Genomic DNA, 17,578 nt, shown 5'->3' with positions numbered 1-17,578 from the left:
GCGCTGAGGCAGGAGGCAGGCTCGCTGCACCTGCACAGTGAAGGTGGCACATCTCTGTGCTGAGGGATCACACGAGCTGTGGGGGACACCTTTCCAAGAGGCTCTTTGCTTCCTCATGCCTCACAACTTAATCGAAACAAGTGAACAAGTGCCCTCAGACTGCCTGGAAGAGCAGAGTCCTGCTTTGCAGAGAGCCAGCTGCCCTTCTGCCTCTCTCTACATGTGCTCAGCATGCGTAGCTTGTGCAGCCTGCCTCAGGAATGGAACTTCAGGAGCCACACATAGCACCAAGGTGAACTGACACAAGACAGACTCCTTTATTGTGATTCACAGAACCTCTCTACTCTCCTGGCTCAGCTGGAACCTCTGAGCTGCCATTATGCCATGAACCTGCACTCGGTAAAGGCAGGTGTACTCGTGCTTCCCCCAGTTGCTCTTCACCTTGAATTTGATGAACTGGAAGGCTCTGGGAAGCTGCTTCTGTAAAGGAAATGCAGTGTTAGCCCTGCTGGGAAGCAAAAAGTATCCCCGAGCAAGGAGGCAGCCACGGGTCATAAGGCAGAGACACAAGGCACAGGACTCTTTGGGTCACCCTCTGTTGCCCAAGCCCTTGCAGGCTAACCCAGCTCCTTCCTTGCATTGTGCCCACACGCACTCACAGTACCTTGAGGTGGAAGGTCTGAACCGCCTCTTGCTCCACATCATATGCAAAAAGCCCCAGGAGCTCTTCTTCGGGGCCTTCCTCATCCATACCCTTAAAAGCAACCGACAAGGATAGCAGGTAATGCTCAGGCAGAGCCAATGGAGAAGAGCCCGCTCAGTCACCATTGGGAAGCCTGCATTATGTCCCACTGCTCTAGCAACAGGTGGGTTGAATCCCAGAAAGCACAACGCTGGAGAGGCCAAAGCACTCCAGAGCTCCCCACAGGCCCATGCAGGATATGCTGCTCTGCAGCGACAAGGCCGCCCTTCTTGGAGAGGAGGCACCAAGACAGTGAGGCCTCCCCTGGCCCTTCCCTCCCAGCAGGTGCAAAGCAGAGACTTACAAAGACGGCAAAATCTTTGGGGGCACTGCTGACTTCCCCGGATGGAGACACTGCCTTTGAGATGTGCTCCACGGTGACAGCCACTGGCCAGATGTGCTGCGGCAACCGTATGACCACTTGGCCCTCGGCTCCTTGGAAAGCCCAGCACTGACCAGGGGAGGTCTTTGGCTGCAAGCAGAAAGCAGCCCCCTTCAGCGGCAAGGCACTCCAGGAGCCCACACTGGCACACTGGGGGCTTTGCAAGAAGCGCACACCTGGGGCTGGCGTTGTGCATGGAGAGGCACACAAGGGGCGCAAAGGGGCAGGAGGGCACTGGGCACCTGTGCTCAGCAGACCAAAACCCTCAGTAGGAAACATCTCAGAGCGAGTGACTTCCCAAAAGCCGCTCTCATCTTGCACGCCATCGCGAGAGAGCTCAGGGCTCCCTGGGGGAGGCCATGGCAGAGCCTTCAAAGCCTGAGGCAGTGGCAAGGCCCTTGTGAGCCCCCACACTTCTCCAAGGGGACAGACCCCAGCAGACCCTCCTCAACTGCCCTCTCTCAAAAACAGGGGCCTTCGGCGTGGACGTGGCAAAATGCAGCTGCCAAGGACAAGGTCCCCAGAAAAATGCCACCAACCCTTGCGGGCACCTTGCTGCTGTTCTTGGCTTCAGCCCTGGTGGGAGTGCAGTGGCCAAAGGCACGCGGTGGTCAGGAAGAGGGGCAGCGCAGTAGGGCTCAGCGAGCCTGGGGCTGTGAAGGGAAGTGCTTGGCCTTGGTGCCCCCGCTAGAAACAAGGAACTGTCTCAGACGTCCTGCATGCTCTCCATGCTGTTACCTGCAAAATGGTGTCCGGAGGATAGGCCTGGGTAAAGAAGACTTGACAAAGCCAGCAAGATACAGAGTGTCGCCCACTGTAACTCTCCGATGTGCGGGCTCTGTCGATGGTGGCCCCTGAAATACACATGCAAAGCAGCTGCCTAGGACCCTCCAAGAGCTAGGAGAAGCAGTGAGCTAGCACGGATCTCTGAGGCTGCAAGCCCACCTACGCAGTCTTTTGGGGAGGACCATACAGCAGCCCAGTGCCCGCACACTTCCCAAAGGCTTACCTGTGCTTTGCAGAGCCCAGTCAGCCATTTCAACATACTTGGCCCCTATCTGCTCAAGAGCTGCCCGGGTCAACTCAAGAAGGGCCTGAGGAAAACATTGCAAAGGTGGAGATGGAAATTAACGCAGAGAATGAGAGCAGCTCCTCAATGGGCACGTCTGCATGAACACTAAGTGCGAGGCAAGGGCAGCCGCACGGTGCATCGGCCTAGGGCATCTCCCGGTGGGGAATGGTACCACAGCTTTTTGGTGAGCGCTTTGTGACGAGTCAAGGGGGCACAGTGGGAGAACAGCAGTCTCCTGAGCCACAGAGTAGACCTTGCTCAGCTCCCCGCTGCCCCAAGGAGCCCTGAGAGACAACTTTGCCCCGGGCAGCAAGAGGATAGAGTCACTCTGGAAGGGCCGAGAGGAAGCAGCAGCGGGGAGCCTCCAAACGAGAGCAAGGCCTTGCATCAGATGACAGTCTCTTTACCTCTCTCTTCTCAGCGTCCATCTCCCTCTCCTCCAAGACATCTTCCACTGAGCGCAGGATGGCCTCATGTTCGTGCCTGATCTCTTCATGCAGGCGAATCACCTGCTTTTCTAGAAGCTCCCGCTCTCTCTTTTTCTCCTTCAGCAACCCCAACGTGTTACTAAGGACAAAGGGAAAGCAGGTCTTGTGCAGCACCTGCGCAGCCCCTGCAGGCAGCTCCCCAATGCACTCACAAGCAGCTTGCCACCTTCTTGCCCCCATCCCCTTCCCTCTCTCGCATTAACAAAGGCTTCCCTTGCACTCTGAGCACAGGCGGCAGCCTGCAGCCCTGCCTATTTTTCCATTCAAGCAGGTGCGGGCCAAGGAAGCGCTCTTACCTGAGAGCTGAGAGCTCAGCTTCAGGCACGCTGGCCTTATCCTGCAACACAAAGAGCCTCCGTGAGAGCAAGTCCCACGAGCAGCATGGGCACTTCCCACAGGATTCTTCCCTAGGAGGCAGAGTGCCTGCTGCTTTCAAGCACTTGGAGCAAGGCAGAGGAACGAGGCATCTCAGCAGCCGGTGTCTTGGGGCAGCCCATTTCCTCTTGGAGCACTTGCAGGCTCCAGGAGCTAAAGCAAGAGCAAAGGCACCTCCTGCCCAATGTCTCTCGTCTGCTGCCTATAAAGCCACAGAGCTGACTCCAGTGGGGAGATCTTGGCCTCAGAGCTCATTCAGCAGCTATGCAGACACAAGGACAAGCACAAGCATCGACACAAGTCCCTCTCCCGCCCTGATCTCTGTGAGGACTAGCCCTCCAAAGCTGCACCACATTCTGAACTTTTGTAGGGGAAGCAGGAGCTCTGCTCTACGGCCTTCACAACGCTTTTCATTCCCATAACAAGAGGCACGTACCTGCAGCGCTTCCTCTTCACACTTGGTCTTGGGGAGGAGCAAGACCCAGCAGTAAACGCCAACTGCAAGTCACAACATCAAGAGCTTCTGAAGCAGGGAGGCACTTCTAGCCATAACGCTCCTAAGCACTCCATTCTTTCACACTGCCTGAACCCATGGAAGGTAGGAGGCAGGCTGTGCTCCACCTAAGTGACCCGCCCTGGCATTCCCAGCTTCCTATCTTGGAGATCTCGGGATCTGCCGCCTCTCCCTCCCCCTCAAAGCTGCCCTCCAGCATGCCTGGGCAGCCCCACCAGATGGTTGGTCAGCACTGCTCACCAGCAAACACTGGGGCCAGCAAGAAAAGGATCTGGATGAGCCTTCTGCCACCCCGTGCTGAGGAGACGCATGGCCTGCAGGAGAAGGAATGCAGGTGTTTTACCAGCCTAGAGCTGAGCTTTAGTGTCCCGCTCCTGTGCCTGGGGGCTTCACTTCCGCCAGGTTTCCCAGTGCGGCAGGACGGTGAAGACCCACGGGCTTTAGGAAGCTCTGCGGTGGAGCAGCCCTCCCTGTGCGCGCTGAGGCCCGTGAAGACCTCTGGCTTGCACACAGAGTCCCTGCCCGGTATCGTGTTCTGGCCCGACACGGTGTGGTGCCCCGGGACTCTCCCGAGCAGAATGGGCTGTGCCTTGCACCCCGAAAGGCTCTGCTGGGCTGCCTGGCTCCCCAGTCTGGAGGGCAGTGCTGCCCACAGCCCAGTGCTCAGGAGCGCTCTGGCCCCACCAAGGAAGCTGCCAGGATGCGCACAGGGCTTCTGCTCTTCTCCCTCCCTGCTCTTTGGGCCCCATTGCACCCACCGGACCAGACCGGCTGGCATCTCTGCTCTGCTCCAGGTAAGACTCCAGCAAAAGAGAAAAGGTCGCTGATCTGCAAAGACACCAACGCCTCTTCCCAAGCACTTGCTGGCCTCTGCAAACCTGTTCACTCGCAGAGCGACAGCCCTCTGCGCGCTGGCCTTTTATGTAGGGCAGCTGAGGGTGAGGTCACAAGAGCCGAGTGCTGTGAGGTCAGGGGCCGCCTGTGATGACCTGCGCAGAGGGGTCTTAGCACGGAGTGAGGCCGCAGTCTGTGGCCTCTGCTGCGGCCTCTGCAGTCTGTCAATGCCGCCCTTGCACTGGCAGGATCCAGCGTGGACACAGGCGAGCCGACCGGGTGCTGAGTGTCTTCCTCGCACTCTGCCATCCACTCGCGCAGGAAGAGCTGATGCAGCCCCATGCAGGTTTGGGCTTTGCTGACGCTGGAGCATATTCCCAGCTCTTGTTTTGCTTGCTCTGTGCCAGGGCACCCAGGGCCCTTTGCCCCGGCCAATGATGCCGCAGCCTGTTCTGCTTTTCCTGCTTGCACTCAGCCAGCGCCAGGGCAGCTCCGCAGGACAGCCCTTTCCTTTGACCATTGCTAAGGCTCAAGGAGGTCTAGGTTCTCGGCACGCTTGCTGGGGGTGCTGGCAATTCCCACACCCTTCTGGTGTAGAGAGCTCCTGAGTAGGATGAGAGTGAGGGGAGCTCCAGAGCAGCTCTACTTGGGAGCAGCTGCTCTTTGCACTTGGAGGAATTAAGCAGCAACCTTGGAGCTCAGCGCTTGATGCAGTCTCTAGGCATGGAGGCTTGTGGCACGTCTGCCCACTTCTGCTCTTGCCATGTCGTGAGCACTTTGCTTCTAGGCTGCCAGGTGCTCACGCCTCCTTGTCTAGCTCTTCCTTTTGCTCCTCAGTGTCGCTGCTTGCCGCTCCGAGCAGCAGGCTCTCCAGGCAGAGCAGGGCTCCCATGGCTCTAGCGCTTCTCAGGCTATCTTCTCTCTGCCCCGCAGCACCACCCTCCAGGATGCCTGAGGTGGGAAGGGACATCTCGCAATGCTGCCCAAGCCCCTCTGCTCCCAAAGGGTCACCTAGAGCATGTTGGCCAGGACCGCCTCCTGGGGACTTTGGACTCTCTCGAAGGATGGAGAGGCCACAAGCTCTCTGCGCCATCTGTTGCGCGGCACAGTCACCCTCCTAGGAAATAAATGATTGCTCATGAGGAGATGGTGGTCCAGTGCGTGCCCACTGCCTGGCGTCGTGTTGCTGGGCACCACTGAAAAGAGGCTGGCCTCATCCTCATGAGACACATTAATAGCATCTAAAATCTTCTCCAGGCCTAAGAAGAGCACCTCTGTCAGACTTTCCTCATAGACGAGGTGTTTCTGTGCCTGCCTTATCCTGCCTCCTAAAAAGCAGCATATTACAAAGTTATGTTACATCTTAAATTTCCATTCTTTGGCCTCTTCTCTTGATCTTGCAGAGTGTATAGCGGCCACCAGTAATTAGAATACTGCACAAGTTACTTACACTAACTGTCATTCGTGTCAACAGCAGGCCTATTGGCCTACACTTGCCTCCTAGATGGCCCTTGTCAGGGATTGCAGCTGGTCAGTGGAATCCATGGCTCCCATAGCAAAGAATGTTAGCCTTGAAAAGATTAGCGTGAATCTATGAGGCGGAGTTCACACGGAGACAGCAGAAAATTCTGATCAATTTAAGGAGGTTATGGCCACGGAGCAGAAGCTGGCCAAGCTAAGAATCGTCCAGTCATAACTCTGTTACTAGCTACTGTCATTTGTAGTCCTCACCAATAAGTAGCAGCCACGACGAGAAAATCTCAGTATAAATAATGTACTTAGAGAACAATAAAGCATAGTTTGCATTGCATCTACTGCGGTTCTTTGTGGTTTTGGCCGCCACTGGATAGAAATTGTGTTAGTGCTGTTTGTGTCTGTGGTCTTTAGATCTGTATTGTGTAATATATATCAGCAGAGAGGGCTGAATAAGCACAACAAGAAAGTGCAGAGTTTGAAAGCAGGAAAGCCAGGAATAACTGAGACTGCGGCGCTCACCCACCCCACCAGTGTAGGACTGGGAGCCGTACTCTGACTTGTATCCTTGGAAAGAGACTAGGGAAATACTTTGGCATAGGAAACAAGAATGAAGCGATGGCCAAGCTCCAGTGCGACTGGCATGGAAGGAGCAGCAACGGTCCTTACAAATTGTAAAAGCCTCTGTTGCTCCTGGAGCGAAGGCCTCCTTAATATATGGAAATCCCAAGCAATTTTTGGGGAGGAAACCAAATTGAAGTTGTACAAGCATAAATAGAAATGAAAATAGAGAATCTCCCAAAATGATTGTATTCAGTTATCATAATTCCTGTTGCTGAATATGTAATTGGAATTGATATTTTAAAGGGACTGACTTTTAAACTTTCTGACGCCTTGTAGCAATTTGGAACAAAGAACTACATTAGTACCCAGACAATTTTAGTCACAAAAGTAAAAATGCCCTCTGTGCAGATTCATGCCGCAACTAAATCAATAGCCACGACACAGTACAAGATTCTGGGGGCATGAAGACATTTCGCAGACAATTAAAGACCTAGTGGATGCAGCAGTTATAAACCCACTACCACAGCTTGGAATAACCCTGTCTGGCCCGTCAAAAAGAGTGACGAGTTGTGGAGAACGACTGTCGCCACGACTGCTACAGGCCCTCAGAGAGAGAGGTGACCATCACTTACATCAAGGTCTGGCATGGCATATGTCCCCACCGCTCAACGCCTAATGGGTGGCAGCCAACAGCAGAGCTCAAGTTTCTTCTTGGTGGTGAACACAGAGGCCAACCCAGTCTCGCCCTTGACTATGGTTCACCAGGACTCCAGGTAGCAGGCCCATAATGCTTGATTATTCTTTCAGGAGGCTACTCAGTCTTCCCCCACTTTTGTTTTCCACCTATATTAACCTCGACAGATCGCTTGTCGCAGGCAACCTCTCTCTCTCCCAGATTACCATACTCCGATTAAAAGCTTGGCTTACAGGTCTTGCTAACGAAACAAATTCGTTATCCTTAAATGGATCATATAGATTGGTGGAATTTGGGGGAATTGGCTTCTCCTTACTCTTAGAGATAACCCTCCAGAACAATATAATTAAAAATGACATAGACATTTTAACCAAATTATATTACAATCAGCATCTGGTTCACATCTTCTGTGGGCGAATCTGGGTCACTTGCTTCTTCTTGAAATGAAACAAAAGACTTCTCCAGTTAGAAAGAGGGAACAATCCAACAATCTTATGGATTTTCCCATGGGTGTTTTTTGCCTTCCAGGTGTATTTGTTTATTGGAGTGTCCAATACCAGTGGTACCGCCCTCACGGCGGGGATTTCAACCAAGACAGGCTGTCCTGGGGAATAAGATGGATCTCTAGGGTGATCAGGATCATGTGCGGTTGGTATGATCTTTGGAGCGCTTGGGTAAAATGTTGTGATCTTTGGACATCCATTTATTCCCCAGTGACTGTTAACACTGATCACCACATCCCACACCTGCTCAGCCCATCCTGGCTCATGTGGTTTGAGGAATTGTTTTCATAAGACCGTTCTTTCCACGATTCCATTCGCTTGAGGGTAATATGGAGTATGAAACACCCACGAAATTTCCTCCTGGGCTGCCCACTCCTGGACCACTTTAGCTGTATAATGTGAGCCGTTATCTGATTGAATTGACTGCGGTTTGGGGAAGATTCCAAACCATTCTTTCAGAGCCTTTATGGTGTTTTCTCCTATTGCCTTAGCACATGCTTTAGCTTGCACTAATCCAGATACTCTGTCTGCGCCTGCCAGTACATAGTGCTTTCCCTCTGACCTTCGAAAGGGGCCGATGTAATCAATGTGCCAGGCCTCCCACAGGCCTTTTCCCTCTCTCAAGTGCAGAGGGGCAGCTCCCAGAGGGTGTCTGTCCAGATGGACTCAGCATTATTTGCAAGAAGATACACAGGTTTTACACTCCTCCCTTGTAACCGGCCACCCTCGGGCTTGTGCCTCACAAAACAGCTCCTTCGCTCCTGAAGGTTTCCGTTTTACATGTAGCCATTCCAAGAGATGTTCCCAATTCTCCGCTATCTGGGTGTTTTGTAGGGGAGCCAGCCCGTGCTAGTTCATCCACTTTGGCATTCCATCGGTTCACCGCGGTGTCATCTCGTTGATGAGATGCTATCCAAGCTACTGCAAATGCCCCTTGTTTGGCAATGGTAAGAATATCCTGCCATTTTTCCTTTTGCCATAGAGATATTGTATTGACCTCCCATCAGTTTTATTCCCAGAATGGAAGCCACTCAGTGCAGCCTTTAAACACGGCATAAGACTCAGTACAGATATAGACAGGAGAAGCAGCTTGAGCCTCATGTGGGAAAACGCTCCACACAGCGGTTAGTTCTCCTACTTGTACACTACCTTCTCCTTCAGTAATGATCTGTTCCTCAGTACCTATCCAAAGTGCCACTGCTGGATATTTCCAAGTTTTTCCCTCTCGCTTTGACGAGGCATCCGTAAACCAGACATTCTGCAATTGTTCAGAAAACAGAAGAGCTACCTGTATTACAGATCATAACCCGGGTGTTTCTCTATCCAAGTCCACCTCATCTTGTATACTGAACGCCTTTGTGGTTCCTTCAGATACAGAAAAAAAATCACGATAGTGTTCTATTTGTGCGTACCATTTTCGCACAGAGTCTCTCAGAGCCACCCCATCAGGGGGTGGGGTTCCTGCCAATACTGCTTTAATCACTTTAAATGGGCCTCTGAGCACTATAGGTTGTTGCCAGATAGTCCGTTCAGCTTCCCTTAGAGCTTAACTAACTACAAATAAACCTTTCTGCCAAGCTGTATATCCTTTTTCAGCGTCTTTAAAGCTGTGAGAATAAAAAACAATGGGCCCACTAGGTCCCTCTGGACCCTTTTGCCGCAAACGGATTCACAGTCCAGTCTTGGCAAATCCCCATTCAGTTTGAACTGGATCGGATGGGTGAGTGGGACCAAGGGCCTGATAGGCAGTCGCTTCAAACACCAACAGCTGTAAAGCCTCATCATGAACCTGAGTCCATTCCCACTGAACTCTTTTTCGCAGTAAGTCGTACAGGGGTCTGGCAGTAATTGAAAAGTGAGCAATATGCTTCCTCCAGAACACAAGCAACCCTAGTGCATGCTGTAAGTCTCTCTTGGATTCTGGCATCTTGATCCGGTCAAGAGAGGAAAGGGTATCCGGTGGGATACATGTCATTCCTCCCACCCAACCCCTAAAAATGTTACCTTACTTGAAGGAGCTTGTATTTTCTCAGGTGGAATTGTCAAGCCTGTACTTTCTAAGTGGTTGATGATGTCCTTCTGGGTTTCTCTAACTTCTTCCACCTGACTCCCTCCTATCAGCACATCATCTATATATTGATAGATCTTTACTTCCGCCCTTAGGAGGATTTTTTGTAACTCTTGCGCTAGAGCATGGTGGGCCAGCGTCAAGGAGTGCTTGTATCCTCGTGGGAGTCGTGTAAAGGTGTACTGGTGTCCCTCCTAGGTGAAGGCAAAACAATCCTGGTCCTCAGGTTGTAAAGGGACCATGAAAAATATATCCTTGACATCGATCATTGCCATAACAGGATGAGATTGTTCCTGAATGGTCGCTCTGAATTCAGCAATGTTAGTGGACCTGTGTTGGCATTCAGTCTCCGGTAATCTATAGTCAATCTCCATTTACCGTCTGCCTTTCTGAAAGGCCACGCTGGGGAGTTAAGGGGGGAGTGAGTGGAAACTGCAACCACTTGTTTCTCTAAATCCCCCAGAACTGGTGTGATCCCCTCTGTGGCTCCTAATGGCAGTGGATAGGGTTTCAGATCTGTCAGTTTGGAAGCGGGGAGGGTAGGCGCCACTTGCAGCGGATATTCCGGTCAATTGCCTGATCTATACAGGCTGGACAACTGGGCGGTGAAAAACCTCATGCAATTCAACAAGGCCAAGTGCAAGGTCCTGCACCTGGGGAGGAATAACCCCAGACACCAATGCAGGCTGGGGACTGACCTTCTGGAGAGCAGCTCTGCGGAGAAAGACCTGGGTGTTGTGGTGCATGACAAGTTGACCATGAGGCAGCAGTGTGCCCTCGTGGCCAAGAAGGCCAATGAGATCCTGGGGTGCATTAAGAAGAGCGTCTCCAGCAGGTCGAGGGAGGTGATCCTGCCCCTCTACTCAGTCCTAGCGAGGCCTCATCTGGAGTATTGTGTCCAGTTCTGGGCCCCACAGTACAAGAGGGATGTGGAGCTGCTGGAGAGAGTCCAGCGCAGGGCCACAAGGATGATCAGGGGCCTGGAACATCTGCCCTATGAGGAGAGGCAGAGGGAGCTGGGCCTGTTCAGCCTGGAGAAGAGAAGGCTGAGAGGGGATCTGATCAGCGTATATAAATACCTCAAGGGAGGGAGCGCAGAGGACAGTGCTGGTCTCTTTTCAGTGGTGGCCACTGATAGGACTAGAGGAAATGGCCGGAAACTGAAGCACCAAAAATTCCATAGGAACTTAAGGAAAAATTTCTTAACAGTGAGGGTGACAGAGCACTGGAACAGGCTGCCCAGAGAGGTTGTGGAGTCTCCTTCTCTGGAGATCTTCCAAACCTGCTTGGATGCAGTCCTGTGCCACGTGCTCTAGGTGACCCTGCGTATGCAGGGAGGTTGGACTAGATGATCTCTAGAGGTCCCTTCCAACCCTAAGCATTCTATGATTCTATGATTCTATGATCTGGGAAATACCAAAAGACCACGAATTTCCCTGGGTATCACCCCACTGCCTACCCTTCAAAACATCTATGCCTAGAAGATTCATCTGAAAAGAGCCTACGGCCACAGTGGTCTTGACAGGCTCTTGTTCTTCTGGTAACCATAGTGTCACTGGACTCACAGGCACCGACTGTGTTTTTCCCAAGGCATTTAAAACAATTAGCTTCCTGGATGGAATCGAGATTCCACATCACTCTGCTTCAGTCCACATTAGTGCGGTAATTTGTGCTCCTGTATAAATTAAAAAGGCTACCGGTCTTCTCCTTGGTCCTACAGCAACAGTAATCAATAAATCCCCTTTCGTATTGCAGGTGACTTGTCTTGCAAACATCCATCCTCCGCCTCCCCCCTCACCCTCTGGGAGAGGAGGAATTAGTTTCCCGCCCTTGCCTTCTTCTCAGCCAGCTCCTCCTCAAGGTCTATTAAGGGCGTGGCACTGGGGGTTGATCTGAAAGAGGCCGTTTGCCCTGACCATTCCTGCACTAGTCGTTCTAATTCCTTGGTTGGGAGTCCGTCCATCGAATCCCGGGGAATACCTTTCTGAAGCCCTAGCCGCAACAGCTCGTTTCAGGTTGGAAGATTCTCTCTCCCAGAACTGTGATTTTGGATTGACCCCAAATCTCGGCCCTTCACGGGGGATGATCACCGCCCACTAACCCGTTCTGCAGCCCATATAACCCTGGTTTCACTTCTTTGGGACAATTCGGCAACAGGGCCGTATTTTCTCCCCAGATTAATCAACTCCTGGGCGATCTCTCCCCATTTCCATACTTTCCTCCCTGGCCACTGACAGTCAGGGGTCACCATCCCCTCCAGAGCGGCTTTCTCCATCACGGGTAATGGAATCCCAATGGGTTTCAGGGAGTCAGGAAGTCCTCGTATCAGGGGAGTCATTCTCTCTGGGTCCACAGGCAGCATCATTAGGGAACGCTGGTTAGGCTTCAGCTCCTGATCACACATCATCTGGAGACAGGCCGCCTTTTGCACAGTTTCCACTAACTGATCCACCGTCCCCGTTAGGGCAAGCGGATCTCCTCTTTCCAAAGGGGTCAGCCCTCCAGCCCAATACGCAGCTCTCTGAGTCAATGACCATGGGGCTCAGCGATCGCCAGCAGTCAGAAACACAACCGGACCCCGATACCCTTTTCTTTCTTTTTCTGACAACAAGATTCCATCCCCTCCTGACAAAGACACTCTCCACACATACTCTGTCTCTGATTCCTGCGCAGTTTTTGCAAAATCTTTTCTCAGCTTTGCTAATTCAGTTGCAGTGAATGGGACTTCTTTGGTGGTAACCTGAGGATGTTCATCGCCATAGTCCTCATACACATACTCTTGTTTTAATCAGTGGACACGTATGGGGTGGGCTTTTTACAGCTTCTTTGGCCTTCTGTAAATCTCCCTGGGGATAAATTTGCTGTGCCCCCTTCTCTGCACGTGTCATTTCTATTTCTGACAAAGTATCTACTTCCCTCAAAAAAGAGTTGTTTCCTCAACTCTTTCTTTAATATCATCTTTTGGTTTCTTTCCTCCTCCAACAATTGTTTGTTCTCCTTTAGCTGTTCCTGCAGAGTGTTTACTGCCCCTTGCAGGGAGTGGATCACCGTATCATCTTGACAAAACTTCTGCTTTCTCTCTTCCACCGCATCTGAATAAGCACAACAAGAAAGTGCAGAATTTGAAAGCGGGAAAGCCAGGAATAACTCAGACTGCGGCGCCCACCCGCCCCACCAGTGGAGGACTGGGAGCCCTACTCTGACTAGTACCCTTGGAAAGAGACGAGAGAAATACTTTGGCATAGGAAACAAGAATGAAGCGATGGCCAAGCTCCAGTGCGACTGGCATGGAAGGAGCAGCAACGGTCCTTACAAATTGTAAAAGCCTCAGTTGCTACTGGAGAGAAGATGGGCTGGAGAGAGCGGGGGCGAGGATCCTAACATCGAAGTCTACGTTGTCTCCGCAGGGACACCCGCTGAGTTAGGAGCCTGTCAGCAACCCTGTAAGCCGCCAACTCGAGAGAATGTTCAGTCTCAGGATCCTGCAGGCAAGTATTACCTCAAGAGTAATTATTCATACTTTGCTTCTTTAATGTGGTTTCACCTGAAAAAAGACTCGCCATAGCCACCTTTTTGTGTGTGATTATTGCCGAACCCCAAGCCCATTCGCAACCTAATTGGCGACGAGGATGGCATTCGGCAATTGAAACAGTGGAACTCACTAGGGGAGTGCACAGCTATGTGAGGTTGTGCCACTGGATAGAAACTGTGTCTGTGCTGTTTGTGTCTGTGGTCTTCAGATCGTTATTGTGTAATATATATCAGCAGAGAGGGCGGAATATGCACAAGAAGAAAGTGCCTCCTGTTGGTAGGAGGCTGCTGCTCCACGATTCCATTCGCTTGAGGGTAATATGGAGTATGAAACACCCACGAAATTTCCTCCTGGGCTGCCCACTCCTGGACCACTTTAGCTGTATAATGTGAGCCGTTATCTGATTGAATTGACTGCGGTTTGGGGAAGATTCCAAACCATTCTTTCAGAGCCTTTATGGTGTTTTCTCCTATTGCCTTAGCACATGCTTTAGCTTGCACTAATCCAGATACTCTGTCTGCGCCTGCCAGTACATAGTGCTTTCCCTCTGACCTTCGAAAGGGGCCGATGTAATCAATGTGCCAGGCCTCCCACAGGCCTTTTCCCTCTCTCAAGTGCAGAGGGGCAGCTCCCAGAGGGTGTCTGTCCAGATGGACTCAGCATTATTTGCAAGAAGATACACAGGTTTTACACTCCTCCCTTGTAACCGGCCACCCTCGGGCTTGTGCCTCACAAAACAGCTCCTTCGCTCCTGAAGGTTTCCGTTTTACATGTAGCCATTCCAAGAGATGTTCCCAATTCTCCGCTATCTGGGTGTTTTGTAGGGGAGCCAGCCCGTGCTAGTTCATCCACTTTGGCATTCCATCGGTTCACCGCGGTGTCATCTCGTTGATGAGATGCTATCCAAGCTACTGCAAATGCCCCTTGTTTGGCAATGGTAAGAATATCCTGCCATTTTTCCTTTTGCCATAGAGATATTGTATTGACCTCCCATCAGTTTTATTCCCAGAATGGAAGCCACTCAGTGCAGCCTTTAAACACGGCATAAGACTCAGTACAGATATAGACAGGAGAAGCAGCTTGAGCCTCATGTGGGAAAACGCTCCACACAGCGGTTAGTTCTCCTACTTGTACACTACCTTCTCCTTCAGTAATGATCTGTTCCTCAGTACCTATCCAAAGTGCCACTGCTGGATATTTCCAAGTTTTTCCCTCTCGCTTTGACGAGGCATCCGTAAACCAGACATTCTGCAATTGTTCAGAAAACAGAAGAGCTACCTGTATTACAGATCATAACCCGGGTGTTTCTCTATCCAAGTCCACCTCATCTTGTATACTGAACGCCTTTGTGGTTCCTTCAGATACAGAAAAAAAATCACGATAGTGTTCTATTTGTGCGTACCATTTTCGCACAGAGTCTCTCAGAGCCACCCCATCAGGGGGTGGGGTTCTGCCAATACTGCTTTAATCACTTTAAATGGGCCTCTGAGCACTATAGGTTGTTGCCAGATAGTCCGTTCAGCTTCCCTTAGAGCTTAACTAACTACAAATAAACCTTTCTGCCAAGCTGTATATCCTTTTTCAGCGTCTTTAAAGCTGTGAGAATAAAAACCAATGGGCCCACTAGGTCCCTCTGGACCCTTTTGCCGCAAACGGATTCACAGTCCAGTCTTGGCAAATCCCCATTCAGTTTGAACTGGATCGGATGGGTGAGTGGGACCAAGGGCCTGATAGGCAGTCGCTTCAAACACCAACAGCTGTAAAGCCTCATCATGAACCTGAGTCCATTCCCACTGAACTCTTTTTCGCAGTAAGTCGTACAGGGGTCTGGCAGTAATTGAAAAGTGAGCAATATGCTTCCTCCAGAACACAAGCAACCCTAGTGCATGCTGTAAGTCTCTCTTGGATTCTGGCATCTTGATCCGGTCAAGAGAGGAAAGGGTATCCGGTGGGATACATGTCATTCCTCCCACCCAACCCCTAAAAATGTTACCTTACTTGAAGGAGCTTGTATTTTCTCAGGTGGAATTGTCAAGCCTGTACTTTCTAAGTGGTTGATGATGTCCTTCTGGGTTTCTCTAACTTCTTCCACCTGACTCCCTCCTATCAGCACATCATCTATATATTGATAGATCTTTACTTCCGCCCTTAGGAGGATTTTTTGTAACTCTTGCGCTAGAGCATGGTGGGCCAGCGTCAAGGAGTGCTTGTATCCTCGTGGGAGTCGTGTAAAGGTGTACTGGTGTCCCTCCTAGGTGAAGGCAAAACAATCCTGGTCCTCAGGTTGTAAAGGGACCATGAAAAATATATCCTTGACATCGATCATTGCCATAACAGGATGAGATTGTTCCTGAATGGTCGCTCTGAATTCAGCAATGTTAGTGGACCTGTGTTGGCATTCAGTCTCCGGTAATCTATAGTCAATCTCCATTTACCGTCTGCCTTTCTGAAAGGCCACGCTGGGGAGTTAAGGGGGGAGTGAGTGGAAACTGCAACCACTTGTTTCTCTAAATCCCCCAGAACTGGTGTGATCCCCTCTGTGGCTCCTAATGGCAGTGGATAGGGTTTCAGATCTGTCAGTTTGGAAGCGGGGAGGGTAGGCGCCACTTGCAGCGGATATTCCGGTCAATTGCCTGATCTATACAGGCTGGACAACTGGGCGGTGAAAAACCTCATGCAATTCAACAAGGCCAAGTGCAAGGTCCTGCACCTGGGGAGGAATAACCCCAGACACCAATGCAGACTGGGGACTGACCTTCTGGAGAGCAGCTCTGCGGAGAAAGACCTGGGTGTTGTGGTGCATGACAAGTTGACCATGAGGCAGCAGTGTGCCCTCGTGGCCAAGAAGGCCAATGAGATCCTGGGGTGCATTAAGAAGAGCGTCTCCAGCAGGTCGAGGGAGGTGATCCTGCCCCTCTACTCAGTCCTAGCGAGGCCTCATCTGGAGTATTGTGTCCAGTTCTGGGCCCCACAGTACAATGAGGGATGTGGAGCTGCTGGAGAGAGTCCAGCGCAGGGCCACAAGGATGATCAGGGGCCTGGAACATCTGCCCTATGAGGAGAGGCAGAGGGAGCTGGGCCTGTTCAGCCTGGAGAGAGAAGGCTGAGAGGGGACCTAATCAGCGTATATAAATACCTCAAGGGGAGGGAGCGCAGAGGACAGTGCTGGTCTCTTTTCAGTGGTGCCACTGATAGGACTAGAGGAAATGGCCGGAAGCTGAAGCACCAAAAATTCCATAGGAACTTAAGGAAAAATTTCTTAACAGTGAGGGTGGACAGAGCACTGGAACAGGCTGCCCAGAGAGGTGTGAGTCTCCTTCTCTGGAGATCTTCCAAACCCTCTTGGATGCAGTCCTGTGCCACGTGCTCTAGGTGACCCTGCGTATGCAGGGAGGTTGGACTAGATGATCTCTAGAGGTCCCTTCCAACCCTAAGCATTCTATGATTCTATGATTCTATGATCTGGGAAATACCAAAAGACCACGAATTTCCCTGGGTATCACCCCACTGCCTACCCTTCAAAACATCTATGCCTAGAAGATTCATCTGAAAAGAGCCTACGGCCACAGTGGTCTTGACAGGCTCTTGTTCTTCTGGTAACCATAGTGTCACTGGACTCACAGGCACCGACTGTGTTTTTCCCAAGGCATTAAAACAATTAGCTTCCTGGATGGAATCGAGATTCCACATCACTCTGCTTCAGTCCACATTAGTGCGGTAATTTGTGCTCCTGTATAAATTAAAAAGGCTACCGGTCTTCTCCTTGGTCCTACAGCAACAGTAATCAATAAATCCCTTTCGTATTGCAGGTGACTTGTCTTGCAAACATCCATCCTCCGCCTCCCCCTCACCCTCTGGGAGAGGAGGAATTAGTTTCCCGCCCTTGCCTTCTTCTCAGCCAGCTCCTCCTCAAGGTCTATTAAGGGCGTGGCACTGGTGGGTTGATCTGAAAGAGGCCGTTTGCCCTGACCATTCCTGCACTAGTCGTTCTAATTCCTTGGTTGGGAGTCCGTCATCGAATCCCGGGGAATACCTTTCTGAAGCCCTAGCCGCAACAGCTCGTTTCAGGTTGGAAGATTCTCTCTCCCAGAACTGTGATTTTGGATTGACCCCAAATCTCGGCCCTTCACGGGGGATGATCACCGCCCACTAACCCGTTCTGCAGCCCATATAACCCTGGTTTCACTTCTTTGGGACAATTCGGCAACAGGGCCGTATTTTCTCCCCAGATTAATCAACTCCTGGGCGATCTCTCCCCATTTCCATACTTTCCTCCCTGGCCACTGACAGTCAGGGGTCACCATCCCCTCCAGAGCGGCTTTCTCCATCACGGGTAA

The 17,578-nt window shown here is 51.4% G+C and overlaps 1 protein-coding gene and 1 pseudogene across 1 annotated transcript; both read right to left on the bottom strand.

The window, feature by feature from the left end:
- Positions 1-327: 327 nt before the first annotated feature.
- Positions 328-4,749, bottom strand: LOC148596144 (SUN domain-containing protein 3-like). The gene is made up of 9 exons (XM_088529815.1): positions 4,648-4,749; positions 3,496-3,522; positions 2,981-3,021; positions 2,604-2,763; positions 2,134-2,218; positions 1,863-1,978; positions 1,047-1,214; positions 665-754; positions 328-480 (listed from the first exon to the last, which is right to left on the bottom strand). The coding sequence occupies exons 1-9, from the start codon at positions 4,747-4,749 to the stop codon at positions 328-330; spliced, it is 942 nt and encodes a 313-aa protein (XP_088385941.1).
- A 6,776-nt stretch (positions 4,750-11,525) lies between these two features.
- LOC148596143 (uncharacterized) lies at positions 11,526-12,597 on the bottom strand (annotated as a pseudogene).
- Positions 12,598-17,578: the final 4,981 nt, after the last annotated feature.

The sequence above is a fragment of the Tinamus guttatus genome, unplaced genomic scaffold (assembly GCF_059628265.1).
Source record: "Tinamus guttatus ecotype Peru unplaced genomic scaffold, ASM5962826v1 Tinamus_guttatus_pri_ptg000029l, whole genome shotgun sequence".
Classification (NCBI taxonomy): Eukaryota; Metazoa; Chordata; class Aves; order Tinamiformes; family Tinamidae; genus Tinamus; species Tinamus guttatus.
Note: the sequence above shows the minus strand (reverse complement) of the source record. Positions and strands in the feature narration are given on the sequence as shown.